The sequence below is a fragment of the Hesperophylax consimilis genome, chromosome 24 (genome assembly GCF_061612785.1).
Source record: "Hesperophylax consimilis isolate HC1 chromosome 24, BYU_Hcon_1.0, whole genome shotgun sequence".
NCBI classification, from domain to species: domain Eukaryota; kingdom Metazoa; phylum Arthropoda; class Insecta; order Trichoptera; family Limnephilidae; genus Hesperophylax; species Hesperophylax consimilis.
Window position 1 is genome coordinate 27,836,467 of NC_142859.1, and position 18,503 is coordinate 27,854,969.

An 18,503-nucleotide genomic window follows, 5' to 3' on the forward strand; every position below is an offset into this window, starting at 1 on the left:
CAAACGAAAGGCGGGCAGACCTAGGCTGAGATGGGAGGACGATGTCAGGAAAGATGCCAGAGGACTACTCCATGTTGCAGATTGGCAGACGACGGCCGAGGACAGAGGGCGGTGGAGGCTCATGTTAAAGGAGGCCAAGGCTCGAAATGGGCTGTAGCGCCATTGAAGAAGAAGAAGTTACCTGTTTGGATTTTTCTTGAAAATATTGCCGGTATTGTAGTGTTCGTTATATTGTAACTTAAATATATTACTGTTGTTTTCTTGTTCTTTTTTGCATGGTCGCATTTGTACCAAAAAGTGTTTGAATTCAGGATTAATATCAAGACAAATATTCAATCAGCATTCAGGTTACTGAATCACAATGGACAAAGTCATCATCTCGTCGTGGAGGACGGGGAAGATTGGCTAACGTACAGAGGAATTTTATGCAGTTATGGAGCCTGGGAATCACTCCAATGTACTCCAATCTGCTGCCATTCAAGGCTACTAAGCTCAAACACCTCAATGACATGTGTTAATTCATGTTAGATGACCATGCTGCTTTCTATATGCACAACCATTTTGCGGAATAATGTTCTGTGTGAGATTTTAGATACAACATTTTTCCACTATTCACTATATATTTTAAATCAACCACTTTACTTTTAGACTCTTAATAATTGTATGTTTATTGTACTTATTTAAAATATAAAATGTAAATAAACATAACTGGTTTAATTTTTTGCATTTTTCTCAAAATAAGCATATTGTTGGATACGTTATTCCGGGCAAGGGCTCAATTATTGAAAGTATTGAATTTTTTTTATGGTGAAACTGTCATTGGTTTAACACCATGTTAACCAGTGATTAAAGTTACTTGACGAGTAGTTACTGAGCGGTTTTTTTTGATTTTGTGAAATATTTATTAATAGGGAATTCTCGTGCATTTTGTAAATAATTTATTTCAATAAAGATAATTATTTTATTATGTGCCCTTTTTTTCTTTTTTTTTTAAATGCATTTTCAATTTTTTGTAGTTGTTTTAAAAATTGCGTGCTATTTCGGCTCTGAAAACGGTCATGCGCCATTTTGACCGCTACGTCACAAGTGCTACGTCACACCTTTGCCGCCGCCGCCGCCATCGGTTTGCAGGATCTACTCAGGCTGGTCAACAATGACGTCATCGTTCGCCCTTGAACGCTTGATCAATCACCGGGCGTTTTTAGCTGCATTGAAATATTTCGTTCGCGCCTGTTTTTAAAGTCATTATAACTCTAATAAATGATTTTTGAAAATTATAAAAACTATGTATTCTTGTGTCTGAAGTGTTTCTACATGTGAATAATTAATAATAAGTGATTTTTTGGTGTGAAGAGAATTCCCTATTATTGATTACCTGCATACAATGTTCCAATAATCTTATCTAATTTTGAGTAAGGTTTTTCAGTATTAAAAGATATTGAAACATGATAAAAATGTAAGTTGAAATTTTTAGTTAACGATTTCGCCACCGACCGAGATAATATACATATTATTTAAATATCTTCATTTTTTTATGAGGTCGAAGTAAGTGGTAATAAAGAAGGAGGAAGAGGGATGTTGGAAATTACCTGACTCTTACCTTACCAGGGCGATACTGAGTTTCTTCCATTCTAGAACGAGATTTAAATATATTATATTTTAATTTGACCTCTCTAATAATCTACCTAATTTTTTTACTTACTGCAGGTTTAGAACCAACAACCAAAAGTAGTAAATATAGTCAAAGAGCTTACCGCTCTGTCACGGAGATTGCCATTATTTTTAGTATTGCAATTTTAATGTCCTTATTGAATATTTTTATTTCTTTCACAATCTTTTCCAGCAGTGAAATCTGGTATATCCTCAACCTCCGTTTTAATATGGTTCATCCCCTTGATTTCTTTTTTAATTGTTTGAAATCCAGTTACAATCCTCGAATTTCCCCTATAATCATTAACCTCACTTTTTCTGGCACCGGGGGGAGCAATCATCAACAAATTGTTTCCATTACGATCGAAAATCAATCCAGCATTGCCATTCAATCGTGAATCCACCATTTTTTGATAATTGGCGCGAGCCGGTAAAGAAGATTTCTGATCTAAAACACATCGGGAAGTCGGTAAAACAGATTTCTGTTCTAGAGCGCACACGTTTTCGGAAGATCGCTGCAGATGTTTCATGGCTCGGCCGGTAAAAACGTCGTCATCTTTGTCGGTAATCTTTTCAATGTTGCCAGTTGTGAAAGGCCGATCATTTCGAAGTGATGGAATTATAATATTTTTAATTGTATGGCTGCTGAGAAATTTATTTTTATTTTCAGTATCTTCACGGTGTACTCCAATGTTATTTCTGCGAACTCTCGCCCGTGAGCGAAATTGCGAGTGTTTTAAATTGCCGAGATGGCTTTGACCACAGCTAAGAGAGTTTGCGGAAAAGAATCTAGTGTTATTATTGGTTGTATCCTCGTTCTTTACAGCTCTGGAAGCTGTTTGACCATTTGCTTTCTGCCACTCCAAGACATTGCACAGTAATTTGATGTATCTGAAAATAAACAATGTATTATTAATAAAGGGTTACGTAAAATAAGTTTATGGTTATAAAATAATTGCAAAAATAGGTATGTAATCTACCTGATTGACATGCGAAGTATTTCATTCTTTGAGAGCTTTTTATCAGGGGGATGGGTTGGAACAAGCCTCCTCAATTCAGCAAAAGCTCCAGAGACGTTTTGCTGACGCCATCTTTCTCTGCAGTTTGTAAACAGCTTCCTACTGGGTCTTGTTGAAGTCTAGAATTAAACAATATTTTATTAATATTAGCACTACAAATTGTTTTTTAAAGTATTTTTTTAAACTCCATACTTTATATAACAATACAGTAGAACAAGGATAGCATTCTCACCTGACGTCTGTATTCTAACTATTGCAAATATTGTTATAGGTATCTTTACAAACATAGAAGAGTCTATCAATGTTAAAAAAATTATTTGTCTAAGTACCTAATATTAATTTTTTCGTATTTTTGTGGTTAGTCATTTTCAAGGGGAAACCCAACCCACCAAAGTTGAGTGTATTGTTATGAAATCTTGTAATATTGCACATATTTCACAATCTAAAATGTTAGTAGGTAGATATTTGTATTTTATCAAAAAAAATCGTGTTGTGTAATCGTAACTCACACAGCGACAATACACCTTTAAAAGGTGATATTATGTCATTAAATGTAATGAAAAATAACTAAAATATAAACCTAACCTACTTAACCTATCTAACTTAGTTTTATTTCATCACTTTATATCACTTTTTAAAGGAGTTTTGAATTGTTATTTTGATGAGTTATCCGTTCACCATAGAAATTAATTTGACTGTGATTAGGTACCGCGCGGTTTGCAAATAATGCAGTTTGCAAATGAAATGGCGAAGGTTTTATTAGGGTTTTTCCTATTATTTTAATTTTAAAAGGAGCCATAAAAAGTTATTTGGAAAGGAGCCGTGTAATTTAAATTAAATTTATTATTAATTAGTCGTTAGTAGAATATATCTACCTGATGCCCGTTGATGATTGACCCTCCTCTGGAGTTTTTGGAGTCCATATCTTCATCGCTGTCCTGGAGTGAGAATTCATCGGACAGCATCTCGCTGCAGTTTTCATCGCCAGATGAACTTCCACTCTCCTGATCGCTTCCGTGTCCCGCCATTTCCATAGCTTTGTGATAAAATCCTGCTTTTGTGAATAGTTAAAAATCTGAAACCAATATCATAACTTATTAAACTAATTGTCAATAGAAATAGCCATCAAATAGCAGTGGAAAACACCGATAGCTGTTATTGGAGTGTTTGATATTAGCAGAGGATAAGAAAAAAAAAACATATCATTGAGACTTCGAGGGTCGGGCAGTGCAAGAGCTAGATAAATTCTAACAAGAATCGAGGAATAGTTGAACATTCGAGTAGGTATATCATTTTACCATAGAAGAGATTCATAATTATTACTATAATCACTAATTATTTCTATTTATTTATTTATTTGAAATTATTGAAACAAACAGTACATTGGTTACGGTGGTAAAACAATTTAAAGATATTAAATATTTCATGTTAAGTACCTATTTATTTGTTGCATCTCATTATACATAAAACACTTTTTTTTCACATAAATTCAACCTCACTAGGACTAAGCCTGTATCGAGGTTAACAATTTACATTTGAGTGAAGCAAACATAAGAGTATCACAAACATAAAGTAATTCTACATACAAACACAAAATATTTCAAAATTAAAGAAACAAATGAGTATTAGATGTGTTACCAGATGGGTAATTTGACAGTATATTGTAACAATATTTGAACCATGACTAATCATTAATCATTAATCACCGATGATATGATTCTTTGTAACGTCTTGTATGTGGTATGTATATTCAGTAATTAACATGCGACGTGTTTAGTGTATAGGTGTGTGTGTGTGTATATGTATATCGAACAGTTTATATTATTGACATGATGCCACTTTTAAATTTTGGCAGTGAGTCCGAAAAAAATGTCGATGTTAGAGTTTAGACAAATATTATTAAATGTATGAATAGCACGTTATATTATTATTCAAGACAAATGAAGAAGAATAATTTTTAATTTATCTATGTAATATCTCCCCATGTTTATAGATAATACGAATGCGGAGATATTAATAAAATACATATATTTATCTGGGTTTTATCAAAAGTGCACATAACAATATATATAATAATAATAAAGCAAGGAGTAAGTATATGCCAAATCAGGTCCGTGGCGATTAATCTATTTTGTCAAACCCTAAGAAAAAAATCTAAAACATGAGATTTTCGATTTTGCCCTAAATTTTCTTGGATTTTGATAAATTTCCTTATGAGTGTTTACTTTTGTAAGAACATGACATTTAAAAATTTGGAAATAATGGATTTGTCAAGCAAATTATCAAATTAATCTCAATTTCAAAGATTGTTTTCAAGATTTTGTTAGGACAAGCGATAAAGCAGTTCGTATGTAATATAAATTTAACACGAATCATTTTATTTTATTCTGTACTGGCGCCCATCCTTGAAAAATCATCAGTTAGTTTGAATTCTCGACAAATCAGTTCCATTTTTAAATGTCAAAAAGTATTTTTTTGCTATAAATATTCTATTACACGGGTAGTTAGGTACTTTATCGCTTGTCTGATTTTTTTCAAACGATAATCAGTTCCAATTTTGAAACTGACCCTTAATTAAAAAGCAAATATGAGTTCATTGAACCAGATTTTACGCAGGAATAGCTAACGTTCATCACAGACAACCGAAATTGGCATGTTAGTCTGAATTCTCGAATATAAATTAAAATAATTTTCTGTTAAATATATATAACACTGTATGTACGAGGCATATCCAGAAAGTAAGTGTACTGAATTTTTGTAGGTTACAATTTTCTTTATTGAAACATAAAAATTACATGGTTACCGAAGTACATATGTGAGCTATTTTTCGACATAGTCGCCATTCCTCTCAATGCAGGTGGTGAAGCGGGTGTCAACTTTTTGATGCCTTCCTCGAAGTAGTTTCCCGCCAATCCCTTCGTCCACTTCTCCACCTCCCCCTTTACATCCTCGTCTGTTGAAAACCTTTTTCCACCCATTTACAGCTTCAGGGAGGTAAAGAGATAAAAATCTGAAGGTGCTAGGTCAGGGGAATGCGCGGGGTGGTTTAGGACATCCCATTTAAATGAAGCAAGCAGTTCCTTCGTTGCGTTGGCCGTGTGTGGTCTGGCATTGTCGTGCAGCATGCTGACTCCCTTTGTCAGCATGCCTCTCCTCTTCTTTTGAATCGCCTTCCGCAATTTTTTTAGGGTCTCACAGTATCTTGCAGAGTTGATGGTCTCCCCTTAAGGCAGATATTCAATCAAAATTATGCCTTGACAGTCCCAAAACACGGATGCCATAATTTTCTTGTCTGAAATTGTGGTTTTGAACTTTTTGGCGGAGGGTGAAGAGGTGAGAACCATTTTTAAACTCGTGATACCACTTGCAAATACTCGTACAATTCATAGTTCTATCACCATATGCAGTTTTCACCAAATTATAAACCTCAAACGGAGGTTTTCCCTTCCAAACGTGATAACGGATGACGCCGCGTATTTCGCACTTGGCGGGAGATTGTATTGACATTTTTCACAAAACGTGTTGTCGCGTCAACACTTCTCAACGTACTGACCTTGAACCGGTCTCGTTGCGGAGGGGAAGAGTCAGGCTACATGTAAGTGTAGCCAACATGTCGAAAATAAAATTCATTTGGTCGTGAGAGCCTCAGTACACTTACTTTCTGGATACGCCTCGTATATACGCTATCGCTTGTCTGTATTCTTCGAACAGTTAATATTTTGAAAATGTCTTTAAATTCAAAGCATCATTGAACATCCCGTGATTTTTCATTGTCAACAACTAACAAATAGCACAACACATAAATTACAAGTCTATAAACCAATATTTTCTCAGACCTGACTTCTTTCTAATTCAGACACCAGGTACTACGAATACAGTTACAATCTATTTTTAACTGCAACACAATAATTTACTCTCTTCGTTGTTCTTTCGATGAATAATATAGTAAATATTACGCATATAACATGTGAAATTTGCAAAAAATATCCCGTTGTTGTTTTCTAACTAATTAACCAACCATCACGCATAATTAAAAGTAAAAAAATTGATGTGATACTGAAAAAGTAAAAACATTGAAATTTTCAGAGCTTTGCATGTCTGGAAAATTTCGATACTCAAATATTTTGAGCCCGCAAAGGGGAGCACTACGTAGTAATTTAAAATCATGTGGTTTTGGTTTGAAAATTTGGTCGCCTAGAAATGTTTCAGATGCTTTAATTAAATACTGCGAGTAGAATACATCCTGGCCTTTGAAATAATCGAGTATTTTTTAGATAAGTCTTTTTATAAGCCCAGAAAAAAATAATGTAAAGACCTATGAAAACTGCTTTAAAGTTCAAAATCTCCTACTTACGAACAATTTTTGGTTATGGTATTATTGTATAATGTGGCAAATTAAGTTATTTATAAAATTATCGATAAACATATAAATATTTATGCCTGAACTGAACATCCACAAAATAAAATAAAAGGCACTTTTGGCCATGTTTTTTTCTTGCATAAATAAAACAGGTGAAGCGGGAATTTAAGCCTTATCGCCATCTACGTAAGGTGTGTTATTGATAGCGGCTCGATTCAAAATATTACACGACGTAGTGCATCGCCTTAATACATTAGAAAATCATATTTTTTTCTCTACGGCAACCTAAATATGACATTGATATGCTTTGAAGTTTTTGGACCAATCGATTTTCTTTGTTATAGGTACACAAATCTATTTGTCTATAAACTGTAACTGGACTTCCACTAAATATTGGAAAAGCGTTCAATTTTCAAAATGCTAGTTGCCTCCAGACGGGCAGCACACCGCCAGTTCTGACTTTACTATAAGCCATACGAGCATGCGGGGCTCTAGTCCCAGAACTGTCTTTTGTAGTTTTATTTTGTTTTAGGCTTTCAAAAAAGGATCCCATACTTGGTGCACGAGCCTTTGGCGACATTCTGGAGAAATTTCTCTAGCCACTTCCTAGGCCCCATAATCAGTGTGCCATGAGTGTGCCTAAGTCCTCTCACAGCTTATGTAAGAGAGCCTTGCACACAAACGTGAGCCGCTCAGAATTATCGAGGTTGTAAAACAAAGTGTATGAAATCAACTGTGACTACAATAATGTATTCAGGGATTCCCATCAATGTTTAAGTAGGTATTTATTAACTCCCTGGGCAATTTTGGGAGATATTCTTCACCGACAACGAACAACCGTAGAGTATTTTTGGGAGATATACTTATATCCCAGCCTGACACGGTCCCATAAACGTTATGCTATCTCATTTCGTATTACGGTGAGAAATATGATTTTAACAGTGTTAAAAAAAGAATACCGCGCTTACAGTTTCCACGAATAATTAATGAAAAATATTTGTCAAGGCTTGCAAATTATCTAAAAAACATTTTTTTACGAAAAAAGGAAGTTACAAAAACTCTTCCTTTGAATAATTAAATACGTTTTTTTTAATTTCGTGTAAAAAGGAGCACGATAAAAAACCATCGGTAAGCGACTTTAAAAACTTTATCTTTATTTGCGTTCAACATTTTATTATTTTTAATTGTATGCGTCGGTTTGTATCTAATATTAAAATTTTAAAACAGTCTTTCCTCTGCTTTCAACAATAATATTTTAGTGTAAAATAGTTTTTATCTGAAATCGAATGGAATGTGAAAATATTTTCCACGCAGTCTGCATTCCGACAGTTCTCATATGAGACGTACATTACAAAATGTCAGGATCATCTGCGTTGTGCTACATGGAGAAAACTTCCTGATAAAAACTATTTACATTATTCGTATTCCTGTTAATATCGGGATTGTAGGCTACTAACCAGGTTAGGCCATTGATAGGTAACCTAATAAACTCAAAGTAAAATACCAATGTTTTGTCACGATGTTCCGAACACGTGTTCATAAAAGTCCTAACATTTTTGCATTTCGTCTTGATATATGGTTATTATTCAGACTAACGCAGGTGGATGAACACTTGTTCCGATATTATTACGAATTTTTCAACACTTTATCAGAAAGTGTCTTGCAGTCCCGTTTTTAACGAGATACTAATAATTTGATGAGATTTACAAAAAATCATCATCATTCACTTTTCTCCGTGTCCGTCTGGTGACAGAATAAAATCATAGAAAATGTTCTGAAATCCACAATTTTCAAAACCCCTTGAATTAAACATTACATTAAAATTACAACCACTTTTTTTTTATTTTATTTTTTTTTTTATTGGTTTTCAAGTTACAATCCCGTTAAACTTCAATAAAGCAGTTTGTCAACAGGATGTTAATGATCAATTACATACATACACACATAATATTATTACTATAACTATACAATTAACACACATAAATTAATATAAACTATCTCTATTTAGTAACCATTGTTTCAGTATATATCTTAATCTATTTGTGGAATCGCAATTTTTTATATTAATGGGTAACATGTTAAGCATTTTTGGCAAGTTAAATTCTAGGGTTCGCCGTCCGTATTTATTATTATATTTTGGAACAAGCATTCCTTCATTCTTCGTAAACCTTGTATTATATTCATGTTCCACTTTTCTTTTATAATCAGACTCAGATATATGTTGAATCAATATTTTGTACCATAATAAGGCCTGCACCGGTAATATTGTTAAATTCCGATACAACAATGATATGTTTCGTCTCTGTGAAAAAATATGTTTTTGGGCTAATAACTTCACCATAGAACTTGATGGAAGTATTAAAATTATTAAAACTCTTTGATAGAAGACTCGTTTCCGACTTGACTTTTATTTTGAAAAATGTTAATGGAGTTATAGGCAACCCCATAGATTTATTGAGCCTAATCACCTTCAACATACCAACTAGAACTACTCGATCAAAAATTATTCTTAATTACAATTCAGGACATTAGTAATATTTTTTATGATAAAGTAATGTTTATAAGACAAGGTTTTTATGCATAGCACAAAGGATAACAAATTATTAAAAGCCATAATTATTATTTTTTTTGAGAAATGTTCAATTTGTATTCATATTTCAGGTGACTAATTATTGCTTATAATAATTTGTTATCCTTTGTGCTCTGCATAAAAAACCTTGTCTTATAAACATTAGTTTATCGTTAAAAAAATAATAATATTTGACAAGTCAAAATATTTAACCAACAAATGTAGATATAATATGTCTCGACGCCATCTAGTGGGAAATTATCATTAACAAAGCCTTTCCAACAAAAATAAATTTGGTGGTTACAGGTGAAAAAAATATAATAAGCAGCAATTGTTCATATTGAATTATTTGGCATGTTGGAGATAGGCCGACGTAGCTAAGTGGTCCAGAGAACTTTACCGGACATCATAAGGTAGGGGTTCAATCATGTCGGCGGCAGTTATTTTTCCTCGGGAGATATTTTCAATTTGTATTCATATTTCGGGCGACTAATATTATAGCTTAAAATTATTTGTTAGGACATTAGTAATATAGATACTCACTTCTACCTAGATTACATGCAGTTGGCAATAATTTTGCAGAGATTTTAAATGTGTTCTACTGCACGGAATATAGTTACAAGTAGACTATAGTAACGTACCTCTATAATAATAAAAACTAAGCTAAGTATAATACTAATCTTCTGCATTGCGTTTCTATATAACTAATAATGGCAAACTTTTATTTCTTGATTACTGTTGCACTAAATTGTTATTATTTCAAATGTTTGTAAAAGCCCATATGGGCGTAGAATATATAAATACCTATATATATTTACTCAAGTTCACCTTCATAAATAAATACCTGTGGTAGTTTGATAGCTTTATGGGAAAGAAGGTATGTTTTGGCATGCAATGCAATGGATTTTGGATCACGGATTTATAGAGACAGCGAACTCTCAAATTCCCTAAAATAATTTATTCAGTTTTAATTCTGCAATAGCTTGATTGTTTTTGGTGTTATGGTCCACGAACCTTCTATTCTATTTCCGTCCTTATCAATAAACAAGGGCAACAAAAACACAGTCCGGATACTAACTTCCGTCGGCTGATTATTATAAATGATTATGAATTATGCTACTGTCAATAATCCTGTTGTTGAGAGTTGAGATGAACATTAAGTCTACGTAGTTAGCGTTCAAAAAGAAGAATAAGGTGGTTTGAAAGGGAGATATGTAAATATGAGCGCGCTGTAAGCGAAAACATTTCATGATATGTAATTATGAATGAACGCGCTGTAAGCGAAAAAAAATCATGATATGTTAATATAAATGAGCGCATTATAAGCGAAAACATTTCATGATATTTACCTACATATGAATGAGCGCGCTGTAAGCGAAAACATTTCTCGATATGTAAAAATGAATGAGCGGGAGATGTTTGAAAGGGAGATATGTAAATATTAATGAGCGCGCTGTAAGCGAAAACATTTCATGATATGTAATTATGAATGAACGCGCTGTAAGCGAAAAAAAATCATGATATGTTAATATAAATGAGCGCATTATAAGCGAAAACATTTCATGATATTTACCTACATATGAATGAGCGCGCTGTAAGCGAAAACATTTCTCGATATGTAAAAATGAATGAGCGCGCGCGCTGTAAGCGAAAAATATTCATAAACCATGACTTTTTAAAATAGAGCACAAATCTCTCGAAAATGTAACATTTAAAGAAGCGCTGTAATTATTTTTTAAAATTTCTTCAATTTATTAGTCATCCTGTCATCCTCCAAAACTATAAGCCGCTTCCTGATAAAGTGTTGATAAATTCGTAATAATTTCCGAACACATGTTCATATTGTTCATCCACCTGCGTTTGTCTTAATAATATATCAAGACGAAATGCAAACATGTAAGGACTCATAAGGTGTTCGAATATCGTGACAAAACATTAGCATTTTACTCAAATTTTATCAGGTTACCTATCAGTTCATTCTTGAATGGCCTACAATCCCGCTTTTAACAGGAATACGAATCATTTGATGAGTAAGTTTTAATCAGGAAGTTTCCTGTATAACAGAACAAATTTGAAGTTATTTTACAATTCTTGTAGCATATTTTGCGATTTTGCAATTTCATACAAGTAACTAACTACCTTTTCAGCTTGGCAAGTATAGTAGAGATTATCTTCAATTCAATATATTTTAGGAGATTAATATCTTAAAGTTTTCAATTTAATTTTTTTCAAGTAGAAATTCTAAAATCGGGGTGGGTTCTTGACGATAAATGAAACCGGTTTACATTTCACCGTAGGCTTCGTAGCTATACCGAAATAGATTTAATAAATACATAGATACACAGGTTTTATAAAATTGTAGTAAATTTCATTGTGCCTGACAACATGCGTCTTCACGATGATTTTTAGCATAAATAAAAAAATTCGGAAATTTTAAACTTATTACCATCTGCGGAAAGAGTGAAAGGGTGATATTGTGTGATTTTTACGAATGTAAGCGTTCAAAGATGGTTTGAAAGGTAGATTTTGTAAATAGGACTGTAAGAGGGAGCTCTCTAATGTTAAAAAAAACGATAGCAATCAAGCAAAAATTGTGAAAATATTTAATAAAACACGGCTCGTTTGAAGTTGAGCAAAAATCTCACGACAAATGCTTTAGTTGTATTTAAAGATACACTGTGAATTTTTTCATGCCTATTACATATAACATATAACAGAACAAAACATGTTTATCCTATTAAACTTAATTAAAAGTAATAGGTTAAACAAAACATGTTTAACCTATTACATATAACAGAACAAAACGTGTTTTTAAAAATTTTCGGAGCTTACATATAATGAACGTTTCGTTTATTTAATTTATCTTCAAAAATAATTTTTTTTTGTAACTTAAAAACTTAAAGAGTTAACGAGAAACTTGTTATAAATTGATAGAAATTGGTAATATTTTCAGTACCTACTACCTAATATGTAATAATTTTTTTTAATTTTTTTAATTTTATTGTTGATACATTATTTTACAATATTTCATATTCTAATTCAGTAATGTTGGCCTCACTGGGTTGTTTACCCGTGCTGAGCCCCCCAATTTATAATATAAGAATTTATACATTTAAAAAAAAAGAAAAACAACATTAAAATAAAGATAAATTTAAACTAAAAATAAAGATTAAAAATTAAAATATAATTATCACACTAAAAGAAAAATATTAAAAGAGAATGTAAATCCTCATTTATAATGATTTATGTGTTTGTGCGTGTTGCGTGTTTTATATATTTTTTTGTGTTGCGTGTATATGTTTTATTCTTTTATGTTATAGAATTTCGGTAATATTGTCTTTTTGTTCTTTAATCCATTTTTTATTTTGTGTTTGAATTTATTTTTATTTTCCTCAATTTTTGTTTCAAGTGGAAGACTGTTGAATGCTTTAATAGCGTGGTATTTATGGTGTCTTAAAAATTAAAAATCAAATACCCACTTTGTCGCCAACAATGCCCGAACATGGTTTTTACTCTAATTACAAAGATGTGCAGACAATTGAAAATAATATTAGTTAATAATTCTCATGTCATACTATGAGATGTTTTTTCCCGGATAAAATAGAGATTTTTTTCAGTGATTTTTAAATTTGTTGAATGTTCATCTATTAATTTGAATTTAGATTTTGTTGTCAGTGATTGAATGAATGCAAATCTTGGAAGTGGAAACTAACCCACTTCTCGGAATCCGAACGAGCTGAAACTCAGCAGACAAACTCGTTGTATATAACAATACATTCTATTAACTTTTGGTGGCAATCACGCGTAAACAAGCGGACATATATGCATTTATCTGAAATTGGGTGACATTACAGCGTACGAATTAAATGCCGGTCCTATCCAATCGGGATTTGGCTCAGTCGTAAGCGCGGTTGATTTCGGTCCCCGAGGAGAAAGGTTCAATTATCAGTCAAACCAATAAAATATAAATTAATTACTAATGTATTATAGTAAAAATTGAAAATTACCGATATTATTTTCAATACCAAATTAATTGCGATAAAGTTTAATTTTTGTAGGTAGGCTTCCTTTTATTTCTGTCCCCGTGAAATCTGGATAAATGAACTAAACATTGGAACTGATTATGTGATATCAATAGAGTCGATACCTTTCTTCCCATAAAATAATATTTTGACAGAAAACCTTTTCCAAAATTGGAATTTTAATATCCCGTGATTTGTCACGGATCTGCGGTAGCATAATATGCTAAGATTTGAAAAGTCCAGTACGAAATGATATTATTCAGTTTATGAAGACGTAAAACATTGAACCTTTTTTAAAATTAATTGAACTTAGGTACCTTTATATGGAAATCGTCTTCTGATAACTGGTGTGTTCAATAAAACATTAAAATTTAAAAAAAGCACCACACAAGATAATCTCAAAACAAGGATTAAAAAACATTACTTAACCAAACACACAACATCACGTCACAAAGGTCGAACAAAGACTGACTGACGGAATTGATGTCATTTGAATATCGAACTTCCTTCCCCTTAAGTGTGGGTGGAGCCTACAATAAGGGGTGTTTTTCAGCCAATCACAGAAGGGGAGGTGATGAAATAACAAAATTCTACCATGTGATTGGTGCAATTCCTGTTTAGTTGAAGATTTATTTCCTGCTTGAACAGAAAATTGAAGAAAATCGTGAATTTGTATTAGGTTCAGTGTAGGTAGGTACCTACTCATTGGAAAAAAAACGTATTATTATTGTGAATTGTGAGTAGTTATTTTTCTTTTATGTGACAACGCCCAGGAGTTCTAAATGCCCGTGGCAGTTAGAACTATGGTAGCAATTCCCGGGTTAACCGGGAAGTAAATTCGTCGATAGGAGTTTGGCTAGGTGACTTATAGCTCAAGTGAAAACGCCATTTCGATTACCAATACATATATATATTTATATAAACAAGGAGACTGATATTATTTTTAATTAAATATATTGTTCGGTTCAGAATTTGACGGACAATGTTATACAACAAAAAATACTGAAAAAAACTGTTATTGAGTCGTAAATCTGATGATGGTGCATTTTTACATGAAGAAAACTTACTGATATAAAATATTGATAATTGATCAAGAATTTCTTCTAATTATTCGTAATCAGGTAAAAAACGGGATTGAAGGCCTTTGATAGGTTTCCTAGTAAACTAAAAGTGAAACACGAATGTGGAATGGCGATGTCGGAACACGTGTTCATAAAATTTATAATATATTCGCATTTCATCATTGTGTATTATCAAGACCAACGCCGGCTCTGAGCCAAACGGCGCCTGGCGCAAGTACAATTTTAGCGCCATTCGTATGAAAAATAATCTCAACGGTGATGTGTTAAGCTGTTAGGTGTTAGGTACACTGAAATAAATGTTTAGGTACTATTTACAAAATTTTCAGTAATTATCTACTAAACAGTTTAGTTGCTGTGGTGACTGCCGAACTTTTAGCTACTGTTTGCTAAACAGCAGTTTATTTATGACACACTGAAAAAAATGAGTTAGCTAAAGTGTTAAGCTAATTGAAGTTGTGTAACCATCGCCTAAAGTTCAGCTACTTTACCTAAAATACTTTATGTGCAGATACCGTCGTTGTTTAGTAAAATGTGCTTGAGCTATTACAACTAAACTTTAATAATAGCACACTAAAAGCATACTTACCTAAACAAAATAATCGGTTTGGTTAATCAAGCTAAAGTAATTTACTAAACCTATTTCACTTTAGTAACTTAAGTTTATGTGTTACTTCCCAAAGTATTTAGCTAAATTTAACTAAACATCTAGTTTGGTTAAATGTTTTGTTCATATAGCAAAACTGAGGTTGGAATATCTAAATTTGGTATTTTTACATAACAATTAGTTGCTTTGCACACACTTAGGCAAAGTGCAACAAAACTTTAGTTAAAATCTCCCGAACTTTGGTAGATCTGTTTATCGCGCAGGTGTTCATTTACAACGCAGTTATCAGATCGCCACAGTTCGCACCATACGTGAATTGACGTTCGTTGCGCGCGTTGCGAATTTATTTTTGAATTGAATTGAATTTATGTTAACCGCTGTTCCTAGTTCCTAGTGATAATGGCAGACAAAACCGTGGAGGATTATTAATTAATTTCTTGGAATCTGGAGGCTTACATAGAAACATTTAAAGGTGAGTTTTCTTTTTTCATTTTTTTATTGATTTAGAATTTAGATCATGGAACTATGATATTATATATTATGATAATATCCATTCTATTTGATTTAGAAACTGGCACCTTCATTATTCCATGACTCAAGTACCTACGCAATAGATTTAGAAGATTTGTATTTATTATGTACCCAGTTTGAAGAGTGCGTGTTGACGCTACAACCAAGATTGTGTCAGGAGTCATGACACAAGTTACAGAGAGTGGTATATAAAAAAAATAATAATTGGATCACTTGTATAGCGCCGTTTTTGTGCAAAATCACCTCAAGGGCGCCTTTATTTCTTTGTTTGTTTCCGCCAGTATTATTTTGTATTGAACGAATGTTGTTTGAAACTGTAGTATTTTCTAAGTTACAATTTAACCCTAGCCAGAAACTAGAACCAACCAAACTAGCTTTGAAATCGTATATATTATATTTTAATAAATGTGTATTGCAAATTATTAATTCGGACATAACATTTTGAACATTGAATTCTGTTGTTTTTTTTTTGGGAGGGATATTTTTTTTTAAATACAGGGTGACCACCCATTGTTAATGTTTACATTTGAAATTTTCATATAAATGAAATAATTTCATTATTAAAACTATTTTATCTCCGCTTGATTCATGATGCAGGGTGTTCGGTATCTGCTGTTGTATAAATATACATTTTTTTAATGAATAATTTTCATTCCTTTGAAAAATAAATTTTTATTTTCTTGTTTTGAAATTTTTTGTATTATCTCGTCGTTTTTTTTCTTTATTTCAGACTCAAGCCATAGACTCGAAAACATATAATAAACTGATAATATCTCAAGATGATATTAAAGAATTGATTCCGACTGTAGGGCACCGGGCACTGCCTACAGCACACATTAATGCGCTCAAGGATGTTATTAATCCACCTGTCATAAGTGTAAGTTTTTAAAAGCAGTAATCTAAACATCTAAACAGTTCAGTTTTTCTAACCGAACACTACAAAATGGTTTAGGTATATAATTTTTAGTTTAGGTAACTTATTTAACTTACATTCGAAATTTGCTCTTCAAAAGCTTCTTGCATTATTATTTGTGATTTGTTTATATTTTCCAACAAGCAAATGTCATTTTCAACGAAGTCATCGTGTTGATAATATATGGGCGTTGTTTGTTTGGAAGTTGAAGGTATATCTTCAATCTGAAACAAAAAGCAGGTATGTACACAAAGGGGAAAGAAGGGGTGAAGGGGTCAAACTTTGTTTTTATCCCTTTGGAATTGCTTGACCCCACCGGCAGTCGATTTATTCATTAATTACAGGAATTATTATTTTAAATACTATTATTTTGTATCAAAATCGCGTCCGGTACAACTATTTCCAAATGGTGAGCCAAAAAAGGCCTAGGTATACAATATATCATCATTACTGCTTTTAAAAACTTACACTTATGACAGGTGGATTAATAACATCCTTGAGCGCATTAATGTGTGCTGTAAACAATGCCCGGTGCCCTACAGTCGGAATCAATTCTTTAATGTCATCTTCAGATATTATCAGGAGTGTTTTCGAGTCTATGGCTTGTTCTGAAATAAAGAAAAAAACGACGAGAAAATACAAAAATTTTCAAAACAAGAAAATAAAAATTTATTTTTCAAATGAATGAAAATTATTCATTAAAAAAAAAAAAATTTATACAACAGCAGATACTGAACACCCTGTATCATGGAATCAAGCGGAGATAAAATAGTTTTAATAATGAAATTATTTCATTTATGTGAAGATTTCCAATGTAAACATAAACAATGGGTGGTCACCCTGTATTTAAAAAAACATATCCCTCCCAAAAAAAATCAATCAAAAACGGCGCTATACATGTCATCCAATTATTATTATTTTTTTATATACCACTCTCTGTAACCTGTGTCAAGACTCCTGACACAATCTTGGTTGTAGCGTCCACACGCACTCTTCAAACTAGGTACATAATAAATACAAATCTACTAAATCTATTGCGTACTTGAGTCATAGAATAATGAAAGTGCCAGTTTCTAAATCAAAAATAATGGATATTATCATAATATATATCATAGTTCCATGATCTAAATTATAAAACAATAAAAAAAAATGAAAAAAGAAAACTCACCTTTAAATGTTTCTATGTAAGCTTCCAGATTCCAGGAAAATAAATAATCCTCCACGGTTTTGTCTGCCATTATCACTAGGAACTAGGAACAGCTGTTATCATAAAAATGAATTCTCAACGAACGTCAATTCTCGTATGGTGCGAACTATGGCGAACTGAGAACTGCGTCATAAATAAACAACTGCGTCATCGGACCTCTAGCGACGACGATAAGATCTACCAAAGTTCGGGAGATTTAACTAAAGTTTTGTTGCACTTTGCTCAAGTTTGTGCAAAGCAACTAACTGTTATGTAAAAATACCAAATTTAGAGATTCCAACCTAAGTTTTGCTATTTGAACAAAACATTTAACCAAACTAGATGTTTAGTTAAATTTAGCTAAATACTTTGGGAAGTAACACATAAACTTGAGTTACTAAAGTGAAATAGGTTTAGTAAATTACTTTAGCTTAATTAACCAAACCGATTATTTTGTTTAGGTAAGTAAGCTTTTAGTATGCTATTATTAAAGTTTGGTTGTAATAGCTCAAGCACATTTTACTAAACTACAACGGTATCTGCACATAAAGTAGTTAGGTACTACTA

General features: G+C 32.4%; 1 protein-coding gene across 2 annotated transcripts; it reads right to left on the bottom strand.

The window, feature by feature from the left end:
* Positions 1–1,521: 1,521 nt before the first annotated feature.
* On the bottom strand, positions 1,522–16,861 carry LOC149412151 (uncharacterized). 2 transcript variants are annotated; one of them, XM_089646373.1, is made up of 4 exons: positions 16,828–16,861; positions 3,545–3,744; positions 2,631–2,788; positions 1,522–2,541 (listed from the first exon to the last, which is right to left on the bottom strand). In XM_089646373.1, the coding sequence occupies exons 2-4, from the start codon at positions 3,701–3,703 to the stop codon at positions 1,806–1,808; spliced, it is 1,053 nt and encodes a 350-aa protein (XP_089502499.1). In that variant the 5' UTR covers positions 3,704–3,744; positions 16,828–16,861; the 3' UTR covers positions 1,522–1,805. The 2 variants fall into 2 exon arrangements, with proteins under 2 accessions (XP_089502499.1, XP_089502498.1); XM_089646372.1 differs by lacking the exon at positions 16,828–16,861 and adding an exon at positions 13,938–14,076 and having other exon boundaries at positions 1,525–2,541.
* Positions 16,862–18,503: the final 1,642 nt, after the last annotated feature.

Excerpts from the sequence above, each read along its gene's own strand:
- LOC149412151 (XM_089646373.1), bottom strand. The coding sequence starts at position 3,703 with ATGGAAATGGCGGGACACGGAAGCGATCAGGAGAGTGGAAGTTCATCT. Across the intron at positions 2,789-3,544 it reads CAATCATCAACGGGCATCAG|ACTTCAACAAGACCCAGTAG; the intron begins GTAGATATATTC and ends GTTTAATTCTAG. Across the intron at positions 2,542-2,630 it reads ATACTTCGCATGTCAATCAG|ATACATCAAATTACTGTGCA; the intron begins GTAGATTACATA and ends GTTTATTTTCAG.